The 19,887-nt window shown below is 39.5% G+C and overlaps 2 protein-coding genes across 5 annotated transcripts; both read left to right on the top strand.

Annotated features, from left to right (window-relative positions):
* Positions 1 to 135: 135 nt before the first annotated feature.
* On the top strand, positions 136 to 6,433 carry LOC137131288 (uncharacterized). Of its 2 annotated transcripts, none has more exons than XR_010914976.1 (2): positions 136 to 6,244; positions 6,359 to 6,433. XR_010914976.1 is itself a non-coding variant. In XM_067512349.1 (2 exons), the coding sequence occupies exon 2, from the start codon at positions 1,147 to 1,149 to the stop codon at positions 5,947 to 5,949; it is 4,803 nt and encodes a 1,600-aa protein (XP_067368450.1). In that variant the 5' UTR covers positions 136 to 413; positions 528 to 1,146; the 3' UTR covers positions 5,950 to 6,433. The 2 variants fall into 2 exon arrangements, 1 of the variants encoding a protein (XP_067368450.1); XM_067512349.1 differs by having other exon boundaries at positions 136 to 413; positions 528 to 6,433.
* Positions 6,359 to 19,535, top strand: fyco1a (FYVE and coiled-coil domain autophagy adaptor 1a). 3 transcript variants are annotated; one of them, XM_067512350.1, is made up of 18 exons: positions 6,359 to 6,476; positions 8,080 to 8,191; positions 8,750 to 8,856; positions 9,388 to 9,513; positions 9,982 to 10,088; positions 10,366 to 10,509; positions 10,645 to 10,738; positions 10,848 to 13,349; positions 13,519 to 13,611; positions 13,848 to 13,966; positions 14,050 to 14,217; positions 14,664 to 14,816; positions 14,955 to 15,184; positions 15,574 to 15,727; positions 16,742 to 16,834; positions 16,943 to 17,153; positions 18,019 to 18,128; positions 18,507 to 19,535. In XM_067512350.1, exons 2-18 carry the CDS (start codon positions 8,131 to 8,133, stop codon positions 18,580 to 18,582), a joined length of 4,548 nt encoding a protein of 1,515 aa, XP_067368451.1. In that variant the 5' UTR covers positions 6,359 to 6,476; positions 8,080 to 8,130; the 3' UTR covers positions 18,583 to 19,535. The 3 variants fall into 3 exon arrangements, with proteins under 3 accessions (XP_067368451.1, XP_067368452.1, XP_067368453.1); XM_067512351.1 differs by lacking the exon at positions 6,359 to 6,476 and adding an exon at positions 6,954 to 7,059; XM_067512352.1 differs by lacking the exon at positions 6,359 to 6,476 and adding an exon at positions 6,968 to 7,059 and having other exon boundaries at positions 8,077 to 8,191.
* Positions 19,536 to 19,887: the final 352 nt, after the last annotated feature.

Below are 19,887 nucleotides of genomic sequence, written 5' to 3'. Positions count from 1 at the left end.
ATACCTGTGGCACCAGAAAATGACATAAGGCATAAAGGCCTGCCCACAGGTTTATTTATGTCATTGTAATGCCATAGTCTGACAAATTATTCATGTATATGTGATAACTGTCTGCAAAATAAAAAACATTTTAAATGCCATAAATATTATTTATGTAATTTTCTGTGTCGTTTGCATATTGTTTGGATGTTTGTGTGATTCATTTAATTGTTTAGGTAGGAACTATAGGTTTTCTCCTTGTTGCACACGGACACTTTTTTAAGACAAGTGCTCGGTAAAAGAAGAACATGTGGAGCGGTAATTTAAAGAGCTGAAGTTATGGTGTCTTACGTGATGTGTTGAGTTTCATAAGTTGTTTTTTGTTTTGTTATATTTATTTTAATTCATTCTCTCCTGGATGTACAGCCAGCGAGGTATGTGTAATAAGTTTGCATCCCGTTTTACATTTTATTTACGCATTTAATGTTTATGTTATCCACTACGTGTACAACGTGATTTGTCTATGTGATGTTTTATATGTTTAATAGTTCGACGGTGGATAAACCTAAAGCAAGAGCAACAAGCGCTAATTAAGAGGGAATAAATCCATCAGTTGCAAAGAGCTTCGGTGTTGTGTCTTTCCTGGAGGGAGTGACAGTCGAACTCGAACCTGCCGAATCTTCTCGATCTTGCAAGAGTCCCGACTGCTCGCCGACACGGAACTCAGATAAGACATTAGAAAAACGTTAAAGACACCCAAGTTCATCAGTTTTCTGAAGATGTTCATAAGATAGACACCAAAGGTGTGTCTTGAACGTGACAAGGACTGATAACTGATATTAGAGGATTAATAATAATTGAAATATTGTGAAGGTATTGAATGCGAAGAAAGTGATTGATTATTTGAAAGAAGTATTCCTTGCCACATTAAGTATATTGAATTGAATTTTAAGGGTTATTTACGGTTCAATGTTTCTAATGTTCACTCTAGTGTTCCTATAAGCATCTTGTTTATATTATTGTTACTTTGTTATTCAAATTTGATGTTTACCTACTATAGTAGAACGATTTGGAAACAGTAATGTGTTTAATTAACATATATGCTTAAGAAGTTGCAAACCAATGTAGTTAAGGGCCTTTATCACTCTGAAATAGTTTTGTAACAAAATGTCTCATACAAGTAAAGAAGCTCAGAGTGTGTTAGCTGGCATAGAACAAGAGGTGGATGTGTCAAGCTTTCCACAACCAACATCACCGTCTGAAGAGCCTCGTAGAAGTGAAAGAGCCCGAACATTAACAGAAAAGGGAAAGGAATTTCAGAAAGAAAAGCTTAAGGTTCTCCTGCTACACTTTGACAGCATTTATGAACGATGGAAAGCTTTAACCAAGGTTGCTAAAAAATCTGTAATAAAACAAGATCCCAGAGATATTCTACAGGAGCACATTGTCAGCATTCAAAGAGAGTTATCTGAGCTGAACAGTATTTATGATGAATACAGAAAAATTGATCGCCCAGCTCATGACATGCGTCGCAAGATGGACAACTGTACATCAATTACTGAGATTGTAGTGCAAAACGCTCAGTCTCAAATTCAAGGAGCAGAGGAACAGATCATTTGGCCTGACGCAAAATCAGTATTTGCATCCTCTGTATCCAGTGTTTCACCTTCTGCTTCCAGCTGTTCTAAGGTTAATTCTATGTACTCTAATACTTCCTCAATTAAAAGACAAGAAGCTGCTGCTGAATATGCTGCCACACAAGCCGTTTTAAAGATTATGACTGAACAAGAGTCTTATCAACAGAGACTATACAACCTTGAGGCTGAAGAAAAAAGGATAATTGCAGAACAAGAAGCTGCTGCATTAACTCATCGCCTGCAAGAAGAAAAGGAAGAAACGGAATGCAGAATAGAAAGAGAGAAAGAAAGGGCCTCTCTCTTAAAGAAACAACAAGAAGAGAATGCTGCAAGAAGAAGGTCTGTAGAAACCTTAAAGAGGGAGCTTGAGCGCTTAGAAGAGTTGAAAAGGCTAAATGCAGCCAAGGCAAAACTTCAAGTTTACGATGAAGGTGAAATCAATCAGATTAAGGGTTTTGTAGCACACAGCTCTGAACATCTTACAGTTACGCAGAAAGACATGCAAGTGAACAATGTAAATCAGCAACCAAAACCACCAAAGGCTCCTACCAGTGCAAGCAAAATTGAAACAGGAGAGCTTGTAAAGGTTTTGGCTGAGGCCATATCAGCAAATAGGCTTCCCATTCCAGAACCTGCAGTCTTTTATGGAGATCCACTTAAGTTTGCTCATTGGAAGGCATCCTTTCAGACTCTGATTGAGCAGAAAAACATTCCAACCTCAGAGAAAATCTTCTTCCTTCAGAGGTATATTGGAGGACCAGCTCGAGAGGCCTTAGAAGGTTATTTTCTAATTGGTTCAGAAGAGTCATATGATGCAGCTTGGAAAATGCTCAGTGAACGATATGGACATCCATTTGTCATTGCAAAGGCTTTCAGAGACAAGCTATATTTCTGGCCAAAAATAGCCTCAAAGGAAAGTTCTGAGTTAAGGAAATTTGTGGACTTCTTGTGCAGTTGTGAATGCGCTATGAATCAGAATGAGAGTCTACAAATCCTTGATGATGGAAATGAGAATCAGAAACTGGCAGCCAAGCTACCTGACTGGTTAAGCACCAGATGGAACAGAAAGGCCACAGAGTATCAACTGGAACATGGGAGATTCCCAAGGTTCAGTTATTTTGTAACATTCCTTTCATTGGAAGCTAGTATTGCTTGCAATCCTATTACATCTTATCAAGCATTGGAATCAGAAAGGGTGAAGACAAAGAACAAGAACACCGTACCTTTTAAGAACCAACCCATTGGTACCAAGATATTCACAACAAATATCAGTGAAAGAAACGTAGTTACATGTCTGTTTTGTAAGAAAAGGGGACATGGTTTGCATAAGTGTCATAAATTATTGGAAAGGACAGTTGCAGACAGAATTAAGTTTATTAAGGACGAAGAACTATGCTTCGGCTGTTTGAGCACAGGCCATCAGTCTAAGAAATGTAACAAGAGGATGGTTTGTGAAGTCTGCTCAAAACGTCATCCCACATGTTTACATGAAGATCGCTCAAACCAAGAACAAGGAGCTAAAAGAGAACAATCTAAATGGAGAGATTGCAGTAAGGAAAGAATGACAGAATCAGTACAACAAAGTCTCACCAAAGAAATCACATCCAACAGAGTTGTACAAGAAGGTAACAGTGTACAGACTTCAGCTATAGTTCCTGTGTATGTGTCATCACCAAGAGATCCAAACAATGAAGTACTTGTTTACGCTCTGTTAGATTCACAGAGTGACTCTTCATTCATTCTTGAAGAAGTAGCTGATGCTTTAAACATGGACACAGAACAAGTAAGGCTAAAACTATCGACAATGTCATCTAAAGGGACAATTGTTGCCTGTAAAAGACTTAATGGTCTACAGATAAGAGGACTACATTCATCTAAGAAGATCACAGTACCAACAGCTTATACTCGTGAGTTCATTCCTGCCAATCGGACACATATTCCAACTCCAGAGACTGCTAAGGCATGGAGTCATTTAGAACATCTTGCAAAACACATAGCTCCACAGAAGGAGTGTGAGATTGGTCTTTTGATTGGTTATAATTGCCCACAAGCCTTATTACCTAGAGAAGTTGTAAGTGGAGAAGAAAACCAACCCTTTGCACAAAAAACAGATTTAGGTTGGAGCATAGTGAGCTATGGTGTCCCATGTGAGAACTATGGTGATGCTATCGGAGTAAGTCATCGTATCATTGTAAAGCAGGTGATACCAGAACCTACAACAATAGTTAAACTCAGAAGTGAGGTTCACTATGTGTGTAAGACTCAAATCAAAGAAATGACCATTCCAGATAATGTAATCAAGATGCTAGAATCCGATTTCAGTGAAAGAGATGTTGGAGAAGCAACTCTCTCTCAGGAAGATTTTAACTTCCTCACAAAGATGAAGAATGGAATAAAGCATAAACACGATGGTCATTACGAGATGCCCTTACCTTTCAAACAAGATAGGCCAAACCTTCCCAACAATAAAGCATGTGCTGTACAGCGTTTGTCAAGTTTGAAACGCAGATTCAAGAGAGACCAGAAATACTACACTGACTACAAGAACTTCATGAAAGACCTCATAGTTCGTGGTGAGGCAGAAAAGGTCCCAGAAGAAGAACTGAACAACAAACCAGTCTGGTATATTCCTCATCATGGTGTATACCACCCTCAAAAGCCTGGGAAGATACGTGTAGTCTTTGATTGTTCAGCAAGATTTCAAGACACATCACTGAATGATCATCTTCTTACAGGCCCAGAACTCTCAAACACCTTGCTAGGAGTTCTTTGTAGGTTTCGTAAAGGCCCAATTGCCGTCATGTGCGATGTGGAACGCATGTTCCATCAGTTCCATGTTAAACGTGAAGACCAAGACTATTTAAGGTTCTTATGGTGGGAGAGCAATGATCTAGAATCAACACCATCAGTATTTAGGATGAAGGTTCATCTGTTTGGGGCAGCGTCCTCACCTGGGTGTGCCAATTTTGGTCTGAAACATTTAGCCGCTCAGTGTCAAGATCAATTCAGTCAAAGTACTGTTAAATTCATTCAGAGGAGTTTTTATGTTGACGATGGACTGGTGAATGTTACTTCTGATGCTGAGGCAATCCAACTCATTAAGGAAGCTAGAGAACTTTGCAGTACAGGCAAGCTGAGACTACATAAGTTTGTTTCCAACAGCAAGGATGTAATACAAGCATTACCAAAGGAAGAGTGTGCTGATAGTATCAAAACCCTGGATATGGCTTTGGGAGAACCACTCTTTGAGAGAGCCCTTGGTATTCAGTGGTGCGTATTCTCTGATGACTTCCAATTTAGAATTACTGTCAAAGAACAGCCACTAACTAGAAGAGGTGTGTTGTCGACAGTAGCTTCCATCTATGACCCTTTGGGATTCCTAGCACCCTTTGTCCTACGGGGAAAGCAAATCTTGCAGCAACTGTGTCAAGATAAAGTTGGTTGGGATGAGTCTCTTCCAGAAGAACTCAGAACACAATGGATGTCATGGCTACAAGACCTTCAAAATTTGTCTAAAGTAAGGATCAGAAGATGCTATTTACCAGTAAACTTCACTGATGTCAGGCAATATGAGCTTCACCATTTCTCAGACGCGAGTGCCACAGGTTATGGGGAGTGTACATATCTTAGAGCAATTAATGCTAACGGAGATGTCCATTGCTCACTTGTTATGGGGAAGGCACGTGTTGCTCCCACTAAGATAACCACAATACCACGGCTTGAGCTTTCTGCGGCAGTGGTAGCAGCAAGGACAAGTGTTGTTCTTAGAGATGAGCTTGAAATAAATGGTCTTCAAGAACATTTTTGGACTGATTCAAGAGTAGTTCTTGGATATATAAATAATGATGCAAGACGCTTTCATGTGTTTGTGGCAAACAGAGTCCAAAGAATCAAGTCCAGTACAGACCCTAAGCAATGGCATTTTGTGCAGTCTGAAGATAATCCTGCAGACCATGCTTCCAGAGGTCTAACTGCAGAACAACTAGTTGCTTCAAACTGGTTCACTGGCCCAGACTTTCTATGGGAAAAGGAGCTACCCATAGGTACAGTGGTGGAAGAGGTCAGTAAAGATGATCCAGAACTTCGGAAGGTGCAGGTGCTCAACACCAGTGTAAAGGTAGATAGGACACTGTTAGACCGCATGACAAAGTTTTCTGACTGGAATAGAGCCGTCAAGGCTATTGCTCGTCTTAAGTGCTTTGCTCAACAAATTAAAGGACTTAGACCAAAACCAAAAGAAACCACAGGTGTTGAGGAAAGGCAAGAAGCAGAACTTTACATCATAAAACTAGTCCAAAGAGAAACATTCAACAGTGAAATCACAATAATGTGATTTGGTGGGAGTTTAAATGCCATAAATATTATTTATGTAATTTTCTGTGTCGTTTGCATATTGTTTGGATGTTTGTGTGATTCATTTAATTGTTTAGGTAGGAACTATAGGTTTTCTCCTTGTTGCACACGGACACTTTTTTAAGACAAGTGCTCGGTAAAAGAAGAACATGTGGAGCGGTAATTTAAAGAGCTGAAGTTATGGTGTCTTACGTGATGTGTTGAGTTTCATAAGTTGTTTTTTGTTTTGTTATATTTATTTTAATTCATTCTCTCCTGGATGTACAGCCAGCGAGGTATGTGTAATAAGTTTGCATCCCGTTTTACATTTTATTTACGCATTTAATGTTTATGTTATCCACTACGTGTACAACGTGATTTGTCTATGTGATGTTTTATATGTTTAATAGTTCGACGGTGGATAAACCTAAAGCAAGAGCAACAAGCGCTAATTAAGAGGGAATAAATCCATCAGTTGCAAAGAGCTTCGGTGTTGTGTCTTTCCTGGAGGGAGTGACAAACATTAAGGTGAAAAGTGATTGTAAAATTATATATATTTAAAAGCTTGCTCACCATTTAATGATTTGTATACACAGTGACTAACTAAAATACTGTTTGAAACGGTTTTGATTAGGCTATATGTGGCCTGTACTGAAAATATGCTTAAACAACACTTAGTCCAGTTTTTCTAAACCTTTAGGTATTTCTAACAGAAGAACAGGCTCCTAAAATATTCAAACAATCTAATCCATCAATGAGAAGTTAGTCTTTACAAACCAGTGTGTGATGTTCTTATAGCTTTACACTTTTTTACCAGTAATGCACAGTAAGCGCTTGAGCTTGAGCATCAAATTAACAAAGCAACTGAGAAACGTAGGACATCCCTATTCGTAGGTCAATGATCACATGATACATCTGTTTACTGTGATACGACAACCTAACCGAACTAGCCAGTTTATGGGCCCCGCCTACTAACTTCATAGCCATTGGTCCGCGAGCTAAATGCTACTCTCTCAGTGGCTGGTTTCTTGTAAGTCTCGACGGTCAAAACAAGTTTGTGTGCACATATGAATGAGGAGTGTTGTTATGGACTTCAATCATATCTATAAAAGTATGTCATAGTTGATATATTTTCTTACATTTTTTGGTAGAAACTATCTAGAAACATTGAAAAGTATCGTATGATATTGTGTGCTACTGTTGTCACCGTTGTTTTGAAAATGTCTGTCAGTAGATCAGTGTAAAGTTAACGTTAAATATTAACGTTTAAACACAAAGGCCCTCCGTAAACACGTAGGTAAAACGTTTAGCTATGTATTTTGGTTTATATATGTTGTAGAAGTAATATTAGGGCAATAGGTTCTTTTGAGCAACTGTTGTAGATGTTTAGCTTTTCAAAACAAACCTCTTGGTAACTTAGTTAGCTGTTAGCATAACTAATCAAACGTTAAAAAGGCATAAAGTGGGTTAGCTAACATTGACTGCTGTTTGAATGCATGTGTAATTAAATTGTAGGGTGTAAAAGGGTTTAATTAACCACTGTGAAAGGGTAGATGCTCTCAATGCTTTGCTTTTACATTACTGGAGGTTACAGGAGGTTTTATTGGGTCCCTAGACTGTTCATCCCATGGATATTTAACTAAGTTCTTGATATATCATATATAAACCATACCTTTGCTGCCATTGCTTATCTCCTGTATATCTGACCAATCCTCACACTGTGTGCCCCAACCACATGCGAAACATAAACCCAAGGGACATTACAGTACATAAAACAATATGGAATGTGCATCCTTTTTCACAATTCTGTTGCAATTATGTAAGAATGTAATTGTGTTTAGGCAGATAGAAAGTTTACAATGGAAGCGTAGCTGGTGGTGAGGAAATCAAAATGGACAGATTGTCTTCCAAGCCTGTGAAGTTAAATTTCTGCAGCGAATAAGATAAGAAATACCACTTTAGTCATCCTAATGGATTTCTTTAAAATATACTGATACACTCATTATAGGCACTATCATAAATGTGTAACAGCTTTGTAGCAGTGGTATGTGTGGCCATGCATGGGAAGGTACGTGGACTATTCGTGTCATTTCTTTTGTTCCTGGCTGATTCTGATTCTCTGATTCAGCAGACTGGATGTGACTCTGTGACCCCTGGTTGCCAGGGAGAGAGTGTCGGGGCCATGGCTACTGGGTCTACAGTTGGGGAGAACCAGCTTCAGAGGATTATCCGGGATCTGAATGGTACGCCAGCTTTATGTGGGCATGCTTGTTCGTGTGTGTGATAATACTGGCAGCAGGCAGTCTCTCGTTGACATGGTGTGACTGCTGAAGACAAAGACGCAAAGGAGAGTCACATAGGTTTGCCATAAGACCTCAGTCTCAGTTTTGAGTCTAATTACATCATTAATTCCTAGAACCACTTGACCTCTCATGGTCATTAAGTAAATTGGAAAAACAAGCATCCAAACTTCTGCCTGTGTAGTGAGGGTGTGGTGGAAGTCTCTCTTTGCATGCAGCGAGACACAGGATGTGTGCTGATGGTGCACCCATCAAGGGTGTCCTTTCAGTTTTTACGATGGATACGAGGCAAGTACTGCTTGTGTTTGAAAAGGGGTGGCCCTAAAAAAAGCATACAAGATTTATGTAACATACGGGGTTTGTATATGTGTAACTGGAAATCCACCAGAAGCCTGCCTGCTTCTTGTATTAGGTCTTGTATTAGGTATATTTCCCTCGCATGTTGTTTTATATATAATGTTTGTGTACATGTATTTTTGTATCTGTTCATCTACATTTTAGAGGCAGTTGCAGAGCTTGCAAAGGAGTACAGGGAAAGTGGGGAGCCAATCACAGATGACAGTACCAACCTGCAGAAATTCTCTTACAAGCTGGAATACCTGCTACAGGTAAGAATCCCAGTTATTAACTGAAGATGTAAAAATTAATTAATTTAATTAAATAATAATTAATAAATTAAATTATTATTAAATAAAAAAAATTATCTCAAAGCAACACAAACAATGCACATACCTTGCATTTTTTATAAAGCAGTACAGTAAAGCAGTACAAGATTGTTCATCAGATTGAAAATACATTTTATCAGTTGTAAAATGCATAGCTGAACTTTTCAGTTCATCAGCATTTAAGTTAACTTATTTTACGTCTCTGTGTATCGTAGTTCTATTTACTTTATACACTCATACCCCGCATCAAATAAGAAAGACAGTATGTTACAGAATATGACAAACTTATTAGGACTAAACTTCTTTGTACACATTATTGTCTGAAATGTATTCGTTGACAAGTGTAATACAGCACAGTGAAATTAAAACTGTTCAAAATGCTTCTTTACTTTTAATTTATTGCTAAAAATTAATAGATGCCTAAACAAATAATCCATTTGCAACAGTTTTCTATATACTGTGTGTATCTTTCAGTTTGACCAGAAGGAGAAGAACACATTTCTTGGTACAAAGAAGGATTATTGGGATTACTTCAATGATTGTCTGGCAAAGATCAAAGGAGCTAATGATGGGATCCGCTTTGTCAAGTCCATCGCTGAGGCATGTTGTTCTTTACAGTGATATTACTAATGTAGCACTAGTTATGTTGAACCGATAATTAACCATATCAAGTTACTCATAATATCCATTACAAAATATGTGCTTTTGTGATTCTTTCCATCACAATAATTACATTTCTGCTTATGAATTAGTGCTTTCAATAAATCAGATCTAAACAAATCAGTCGGTCTTATCTTGATGTGATGCATCACAATGCAGCAGTGTTGCTGCCTCCATAACATGTTCAGATTTTTTTTCTTTTTTCCTTTTCCTTTTCTATATTTGTTAGGAAAATTAACAAAATAGGGACTGTAACATCAGAATGATGTTTATTTGCATATTTATAAATTTTCTTTGTGCATGGGCCATGTTGTGTTTTGATATGCAAAATATGTCTGGAGTGAGTATGACTTAAACAGTGGTTAAAAGCGATTCTTAAAACTTTTATTTTGTCTTTTGTTTTGACAGCTAAAGACTTCTCTGGGGAAAGGACGAGCGTTTATTCGCTACTCACTAGTACATCAGCGACTGGCTGACACACTGCAGCAGTGTCTGATGAACCAGAGAGTCACCAGGTAAAACTGTCAGTTCTTTTCTAAGTTTTTTAGTTTTTTATTTTAGATACCACGAACGGTAACGTTTTTATGGAATTGAAAGTAAACTGATTAGTAAAGAACACAGTACTGTAAAATGGCATTTGGTAAAGATTTCAAAGTTGGGTAAAGTTCCTAAAACATATTTCACAGAAATAGATGTGGTAGGTGTGGCAATGTTTGTGTATCATTTGCTTTTGGTGCAGCTGAAATTGATTAACCGAGACGCTTTGACATTTCCGTCTTCTCTTTTTTGCAGTGACTGGTACTATGCAAGAAGCCCCTTCCTGAAGCCCCACCTTAGTGTTGACATCATAAATCACCTGTACGAGCTTAATGAGGTCCAGTTTGATGTGGCTTCCAGAGGACACGACCTTGACGCTTCCTGGCCTACTTTTGCAAGGTAACAAGGCAAATCTATAAAACAACATATAGAGCAGATACAAAATACAAACAATATTTCTCCAACATCCAGATAAAGAAAGCAGGAGTATATTAAAACGTACAAAATAGTCTTCATTTTTTTTCTGATCAACAGGAGGACACTGCTAAGTGCAAACTCACCTGGCCACATGTGGAAACCACCCAGCCGTAGCTCCAGCATTAACAGCTTGGCTAGCACATACTCCCAGGTAACTGATGCCTGCCTCTAATAGCATCCTCTCATTTTATTATAATTCAAAGATAGCTAGATGATGTTCACTAAACCTTGTTTTCTCTTCTGTTTTTTCTTACTGCTAGCAAGCACCCGAGTTTCCCTCTAGCCCCGACTATGGTCAGAGTCTGTTGAATGACCTGAATGAGTCCCTGCCTACCTGCACAGAAGATGTCAGCACAGTTGAAGTCCTTCGCCTGGAACTGGACCAGTCAGAGCTGAGACAGCAAGAGCTCCTTGATAAGATGCAGCTGCTTGGAGAGGAGGCTGCTGAGCTCAGGGGTGTGGCTGTGGAGCTCCAGAGGCAGTTGGATGTATCACTTGCTGCTCAAGAGGCACAACAGGGCTTGCAGGGAGAACTCAGGGCTCTGCATGGAAAGGAGGAAGCTCTGTCCAAAGAGGTGGAAGCACTCAGGACTGGGGAAAAAGCCAGGGTGACTGAACAAAAACTGCTTGAGGAAAAGTTGACATTGGCTGAAAAGACGAACATAGAACTCCTGGCTAAGTTGGACAGGGTTCTGAATGAGAAGAGCCAGCAGGCAGCCAGCTACTTTGATTCAGCTCAAAAGATACATGAGTTGCTGGACCGATTGAAAGAAGCAGAGAAAGGAAAAATGGAGGCTGTTGCAGAAGCAGAGGACAAGAAGAGGCAGGCAGAATGGCTAGGGGAAGAGCTAAGAGTCAGGGACGAAGTTGCAAAAGATGGTGAAACAAAACTTGGAGCATTAGCCGCATCTACATCTGAGGAGAAAGCCAAGTTAGAGGCTAAGATAGAGGAACAATGCAGTACCCTTGACAAGCTGCAGGGAACTTTGACATTGAAAGAAAAGGAAGCCAGCAACCTACAAAAGCAGCTACAAAATCTTCAAAAATCTCTAGAGGACAAAGAAAAAGAAGTGGAGGATGTGAAGAAGGCACAAGAATATAAAGATGAAACACAGAAGAAAATGTGTGTCCTGAAAGACTCTTTAGAAGCAGAAGTAAGTGCTCTTATGGAGCAGCTTAAAAAGAAAGAGGACGAGATAATGTCCAGCAGTGAGACACTACAAAAGCTACAAGCCAAGAACCAAAGTCTGACCACAGAAAGGGATCAATTGATCACTAACCTTGCTGAGCTGGGAGTTAAAATCAAAGAACAGGCCAGAAAGGTGGAAGACTACAAGGTGCAGTGCACCACTCTAATGGAACTAAATGAGAATCTGCTTACCACAGTGAAGAGAAATGAGGAGCTGATAAAGGAGGTGACAGACAGCAGAGCAGTACTTGAGGCTGAGTTAGCAGCCCTAAGGGCTTCTGAAACTCAGCTTCGAACCCAACTGAATGATACTAAAATAACAGTGGATGAAAAAGACAAGAGGTTACGAGAGGAGAATCGCAAGCTGGATGAGAGTCTGCAGCGAGCCACCTTAACCGCTGAGTTCTCAGAGACCACATCAAAGAGGCTCGAGAAGGAGAACCAGAGTCTGAGAGAGGAGCAGAACACTGTGAAAGCAGCTCTTAGTCACATGCAATCAGACCTGAAGAGTGTTCACGGACAGATCGGAGAGTTAGAGAGGAACCTAGGAGCTTCACGTAAGAATGAAGCAAGCCTTCAAGAACAGGTCCAAGCCAGAAACGCTCAGCTAGAGAGTAAAGAGAAGTTTATTCTTGAGCTCCAGTCCAGGTTAAAATCTCTGGAGGCCAATGTGAAGGAGCTAGACATTGCCAAAGCTGATGCAGAAGCAACTTGTGCCAGACAGAGAGAAATTATTGAAAAGATAACTTCTGAGAAGCAGGCAATGGAGAAATCTCAGCTGGAGTGGAGTACTGTCCAAGCAAAAGATAACCAGGAAATGACAAAGAAAATGACTGTTGTTCAGGGCCAGTTGGAGGTGAACATGAATGAAGTGTCCAGGCTCCACGCAGAGATCCTCGACCTCAGGGGGCAGCTACAGAAGTCTGAGGAAGAAAAGCTAAAATCCCAAGCACAGCTGGGGGTGACGGAGGAGCAAAGAGATGAGTTCAGGACTCTGACAGAGCAGCTTAAAGCTCAGACAGAGACGTTGAATAATAAGCATATAACAGAGCTCATGGAGTGCAAAAACAAAGAAGAAGGACTGATTGAAAAGCTTGATAGAGAAGTAGCAGCCCATGCCGAGGTCGCTATCTCTGCAGCTGCTGTTCGAGAAGAGCTGTCCACCCTCAAGTCAGAAAAGGACAGACTGGCTCTAGAGAACAGTGAGATACGTGAGAGTCTGCACAGGGCAAACACTGAGATGGCAGAGCTGGGGATGACCATATGTAAACTAAGTGCAGAAAAAGAGGATGCCAGAGAGCATTGGCTAGGGGATGCAGCCAGGAACGAAGAGCTGGAGAAAGAGGTGGAAAGATTAGAACAGTGCATGGCAGAATTACGGCTAGAGAATAAAAAGTTAGGAGAGGACCTTGCACAGACAGAGACACTTCAAGGGAATATCCTGGAACTTCAGGAGCAGTTGCAAAAAGCCAAACACCAAGTGCAGAGCATCAAGGACTCAGGCCGAGAGGAGATGGAGGCCATGAGGTTTCAGATGAGCTCAGAAAACATGAATTATCAGGCCCTAATTAAGGTGAGTCAGTCAGAGCCTGTTAGGTCTGCCTTTTATTATTTTGATACAGAGAGTTTTGGTTATTTGTGCATAAATGTTTAGCATTGTTGGTTGTTTTGACTATGACTTTGGTCCAGACTAAAATAACTCAGAATTGTTTCCATTCTCTTAAATTACTTTCTCATTTCAGAGTCTGAATGAACAGCTGGACAAGGTGAGATCCCAGCTGCTGGAGGAGCTGAAAAATGTGTCCAGCTTGCAGGCTAAAGTTTCTAAACTAGAGGTGTGTAAATATTGAGCATTACATTATTGGTTACATGTAAATATGTATTATGCTAATATTAGAAAGCAAAAAAAGAAGTTGCACATAAAATTTATGCACATAAATGGACACATACATACATGCATTAATCTTCTAAAATAAAATTGAAAATGTCATTAGATCAGGTAATGTGCTACTTTTACTTTTCTAGCAGCATTTCATTTTGTATATTTGTGTTCTGATAATTCTTAATAAAGGCTTTAAATGAGAAGTACTTCCAGCTAATTGGTGAGAAGGATGCTCACATCACAAAGACAGAAGCAACGATTCGTGAGAGCGAGAGCGAGATTCAGCAACTGAGAGATGCAGTAACCAGGTTCATTCATGACCAGTTATATTTGTGCATTGTATCTTGTGATCAACAAAAAGATTTTCTGACTCCACTTCTGCCCTCTTCAGTGCTGAAGAAGCACACTTAGCTGTGCAAGAGGTCTGTGAGGAATTGAAGCAGAAACTTAACACAGCAGAAGCTGACAAACAAAGCCAGTACATGAAGATGACTGCTGATGTTGATGACCTCAACAGAACAAAGACCATCCTTGAAGAGCGGCTCATTGAACTTATCAGGTACGACCTATCACTATAACAGCTGTCAGCCGGTTCAACGCTGTCAGTGCAGCAAGCAGAAAGAATTGTTATGAGGAAGGAATTACAGTTAATTTTCCGTTTTAGATGTGCACCTTGTTATGTTTGGTGGTTGTCTGCATTTTGATCGGCCCAGAAAGGCGTGTGTATTCTAAATTGATTCTTCTGTTAACAGCAGTTCGCTGATATTGTTATTCTTGACTTTGAGTGGGAAAGTGAGGTCTGAGAAGCAGGAGGAGGGCATCTTTTAAGGCTGGGATAATTTACTAAGAGCAGGCATAAAAGAAAGATCGGGACTAGAGCAGCTTTCATCATTTTGCATCATTTGTAAAAAAAAGTTATTTCTGATCAGCAGGGTGTTCAAAACTTTTAATTTGTTAACACATTCTCAAAATGACACTGATGATACATTTTGTGCATTACGTCAGGGACAAAGATGCCCTGTGGCAGAAGTCAGATGCTCTGGAGTTTGAGCAGAAACTGCGAGCAGAGGAGCGCTGGTGGTTGGTGGATAAAGAGGCCACACACTGCCTTGGCTGCAACGGCCAGTTCACCTGGTGGCTGCGCAGACATCACTGCAGGTGATTTACTGCTTATTGTTGCCTCTGTCATTGTCTTTTGTCTGTTTAGATTTACATGTGCACTTTCCTAACATGCAAGGTATCAAATATACGTCTATTATGACTAGATAATAGATAATACAATAATTTATTCTTTAGGCTTTGTGGCCGCATCTTCTGCTACTACTGTAGCAACAACTTTGTGATGACAAAGCACAGTGTCAAGAAGGAGCGCTGCTGCAGGGACTGTTACACTGAAAACAGTGCTGTGGTTGAGAGGTTTACAGAGGCAGAACTGAGTCCTTCAGACACCCTGCCTCCTCCGCCTGGAGCTGGACCTCAACCACCTCCTGAACCAGCCCCATACAAACCCACTCCCAGGGTAACAGGTGAGAGGGATGCTGGGAAGAAAAATGCTAAATGATAAATTAATACTTGGCCCAAAATTAAATTATTGCATTTCTCTGGTGCTTAGTCTCACTTATGCTTTGCATCAACTTGAAGCAGAAGTAAAATAAACAGTCTTTGTCATATTGAGGAACAAGGACAAAACATTTGCTATTGAGGTTGTAAAAAAATGGGAAGAGGGTGATACTTCTAAAAGAGGAGGAGTCATTTTGTTATGAAGAAAGCTAGATAGATATTTTCTATATTGTACATGCATTAGGTTTAAAATACTGTCTTTCTCCACATTATAACATAAGAAATTATGGTGGGTGGTGTTTGTTTTCAGTACAGAAGTAGTTATTTATTCTGTGACTTTCATCTTTATGCCTAGTGTCAGACCCCAGCAACAGATCAGATGATGGAGTTTTTGACATTATAACAGAAGAGGAAGTGAATGGCGTCTATGACAGTGACACCACCTCTCAGACTACAGGAGGATCACTGGATGTAGAGCAAGGCCAAAGGACTCCTGGAGCACTGAATATGTGAGTGCTCTGACTTGTGACAGAGCAGAAGGATGGGGAGTGGGACCTGGCCATTTACCTGATTGACTTGGGTGTAGATGAGCCAGTGGTCAAGCCATCTCAAGACTAGAAACCACAGCCGCTTAGTACTGATCCACTGACATCACAGAGTTTTAACATCAGGCCTTTGTCTTCCAGTTAAAAGCTACTTCGTGGCCATACAGTCAAGACCTATCCTATTAATCGTATTGCAGGAAGATGACGTGATGTAAAATACAAAAGATCACTGAGATAATTGGGTCTCATTGTAAAGCACAGCATTGCTCTGAAAGTCTCCACAAAGGCTCAACAGCATCAAACATAAACAGCATCAGACCAGTACAGCTTGACGGAATCCACATTTTTAGATTCCTTGGATCTTTGTTTTCTTTGTTTCAAACATGCTAGTACACCTTAGAACAGTGTCCAAAAATAGAATCATTCAAGGTCCTGCACACACCCTCTGTCCCTCTGTGCTAATTACTAATTAGAATGTTTTCTTGCTATGCAAATGTGTCACAATTTATGTAGTATTACCATTATTGTGGAAACATTTACAAAAGGTTCATGTGCACAAGTATTTGTAAAAAGCAGGCTTCCTATATTGTACCTGCCTAGTATTTACTGAGCAAAGGTGTCAAATATATTTGAGTGAAGTATCATGGAATTACCTTGTACTTAGATTCAGTATTATGTAAGCATTAAGCATATTCCCAGAGGAGTTAAGTAGATGGACTAAAACATTGTTGCACTCCATTAAAATTCAGAGGCAGAGATCTCTGGGTAAAATTCCTAATTCACTTAAAATGCATAGTCATGAGCGTCCAGTGTATCAATTACATATTTCAAAAGAAATGCCTATGCTCAGGATACTCTGCGTTTGTGTGCTGCAGTGATCAATTATTGTAATCACTTTGTTGTGGATCATTATGTCCCTATACCTCCCAAGTGGTTCATTAATTGACAACAAGATACAAGGTATTTGTTATTCTGCAGGGCCACAGGAGATGTGACACCTGATGATCCTGAGGAGCACGTCCCAACTGTTCAGGATTCAGAGATTAACCTTCTCAAGTCAGGAGAAATCACGTCAGTCTTTGATATAGTTCATTCACATGTAATGTTTGAGTCAAACTGGCATTTGCTCTGTTAAAAAGCACTTTAATGCATCTTAAAATGAATATGATCTCATTACAGAATGGCTGTCCCTCTCAGCATCCAGGATATCTCTCAGTTTGGTGATGGTTCCCGGGAACTCTTTATTAAGTCCAGCTGCTACAGTGTGATAACTGTTATTGTGGGTGACTGTGGGCCAACGATCGGCTGGATGTTTTCCTCTGAGCCCAAAAGCATATCCTTTAGTGTGGTTTACCGGGAATCTGTTGATACTCAGGTGGAACAGTCAAAGGTAGATCAGCTCAGTGTATGCATCTTATGTTTGTGCATGAAGAACAATGGGCCTTATTCAACAATAGCTTCCTAAGACCTTTCTCAAATTGGTTCTTAAGAAAAGTACACGTAATGATGTCTTCTTAAAATGCAGAAATTGTTCACACTTGTGTTCTTACGATCATAAATGCTAGTTTCCTCGTAAGTGGAGAGCACATTCTAGTTTTTCCTATTTAGCAAAAGTGAGCGTTTACTGTAAAAGGTCATGACACCGAAACTGAAAGAACACATTAAGGAAGTCAGAAACGGCCACAGCAAATCTACAGACAGTGGTGATCAACTCAAAAAAACTCCTTTTTTTGTCACGTCAGTACTCAAATGTAAGTGTTTGTAAATTCTGTTCTTTCAAACATATCCTAAATAAGGAAACATTGGTAAACATCAGAATCTTTGTGAAAACTGTGGGTTTTAGGAAGAAATTTGTTCAATGGTTAGTGAATGAGGCCCACGTGTTTTAAGATTCCGACCAGGCCCCTTTGACATAATAAAGGCGAAAGCACACGCTATGACAGCATTTAGTCCTTGTATGTCTGCCACAAAAAAGCCTTGGAGGGCGAAAGCCAAAGGCAATTTTGTGTCAAAAAGATTTGTGATTGAAGAGTACAACTGCAGATTGCCAGCAATTCTCAGCATGTTGAAATACACATCGTCAATGAGTTATGGTCTTTAATTTCACATCTTCATTCTCTCTCTGTTTTCTCTCAGAATTGCTTTGTATTTAGAGGGGGTTGGAATGAACAATATACCAGCGTTAACCTCAGGCAGAATCCTTTGCCTGTACAGTACGTTTCACTTCACACCAAGTGTTTCTGTTGTACTCTCAGGTCTTGATTCCTCTGACTCGCTGCATTTCCCATAAAGAGACAATTCAGGGACAGCTGAAAGCCCGACACGCTGGCCTCTACACACTCATATTTGACAACTCTTTCTCACGGTAGGAAACACCTGACTCCCAGTAGCCTTGTCCTGTCATTAATTCTCCCTCAGAATGGGAGATGCTTGTGAATGACCTAATGACTGTGATTGACTTCAAACCATTACTGTTCCTGAAATAACTGTGCCTCTGTACACTGGGTGTACTATATTGGGTACAGTACACAAAGCTAAAGCTAATTCAGTCTCATACAACAGTGCTGCAATAAATCCTCCCTTCATAGGGATGACCATGTGCTGTGTTTCTGTTATTTAGCCCAGCTTCCATAAATTAAAACTTTAATAGAAACAGTAGCCTGTACACAACACAGTGCTCCAGCTCATCAGGCTTCGGCACCATGTATCAGTAAATCAGTTTGTTGAAACCTTCTTCTTACAGGTTTATCTCCAAGAAGGTTTTCTACCATCTGACCATGGAGAAGCCCATAATCTACGATGGAAGCGACTTTCCCTGAAGCGAAATGATTCACACTCCCACCAAGGAGTCAGCATGATTTCACTTTGGTGGCTAAAATGGCCAGGAGAAATAGCAATTCTTAATTTAACGGTTTTGCTGCTTTATTAGTAAAATCCATTTTACCCAACTATTTTATGTGTTCAAAAATGTTGTTAATGTTTAAGCAAGTTTTAACATTTTAAATATATACCAAGTTATACTTAGTTCAGCTAGTTTTAAATTAGTTATTTGTTCCGTTAGAAATATTGTGTAACTTTATTTTTCTTTCTGTGTTTTCTTTTTTATTTTGCTTTTGGTTTGACGTCTTTTACCCAGTAGGCTGTCAAATTAGAGAACAGAGACTACTGCACGTAACGCTAACAATATAAGAGTTTTTAACACAAATGCAGAAATCAAGTAAAAGTGCATGTATTTGCCTAAAGAAATACTTCACAACAAGTGAAGTAATGCTTTACAAAGTATATGCTTTACAATTTACTTCACTAAGAAAACCAACAATGCACTAAACACTAAACACTAAAGAGTAGGATGCTGTTGACAACCTAAATGGAAAAGTTTCGTTCTGATTTATTATATAAACTCAAAGGTGAAAATTAGGGCAAAGTGTATTTATGTTAATTTATGCTAAATAAAAGGCCAAAGCTACCTGCCAACTCGGTGCGAAAACGAAAATGACACAGCTGGTAATGTTTGACCTGGTTTAACCACTTCATGTACTGACAGCTGGTTAATCTGTAATAGGAGATCATAAATGATTATTTAGATTGTGTATTAAGAACCTTTATCAAATGGAAAATCAATTGGCCAAAAGAAGCAGAAGAAGTGCTTACGTTTGGCTCCCGTGTGGCTTGTTTACTCGTTGACTTGTCTAAACATCTTTGCACTTTGCCAACACAGGTAGGAAACAAAGCTGTAACTAATAACGGGTCTGAAATAAAAGAAAAAATACCCTTTTTTTGTTTGATTATGAAGCATATGCACTTTGTGCAAATCTCAGGAGAGGGACTTAAAATTGTCTCTCCAGTAGTAGAATGTCCTAATTTAATGTTTTTAGAAACTAAAAATGTGAGGAAGAGAAAGCTCTCTCACTTCAGTGTATAGTGCCTGCACTTCCTGTAACTAGGACGTTTCTTTCATTCAAGTGTATTTTTCATGGTCAGCTGTTGAGCTACTGTACTTCCAAAGTGCCTATTAACTCTTGAATTCCAGGAACCTTTTTTTTGTATGTTGTACATTTCAGCTCTACAGAACACCATATTATGTATGAATTAGCAGTACTAAACCAGGTATAATGATTTTTCTG

The sequence above is a fragment of the Channa argus genome, chromosome 8, assembly GCF_033026475.1.
Source record: "Channa argus isolate prfri chromosome 8, Channa argus male v1.0, whole genome shotgun sequence".
Lineage (NCBI taxonomy): Eukaryota > Metazoa > Chordata > Actinopteri > Anabantiformes > Channidae > Channa > Channa argus.
The sequence above is the reverse complement of the archived record's forward strand: the minus strand, read 5'-3'. Positions and strand labels throughout refer to the sequence as shown.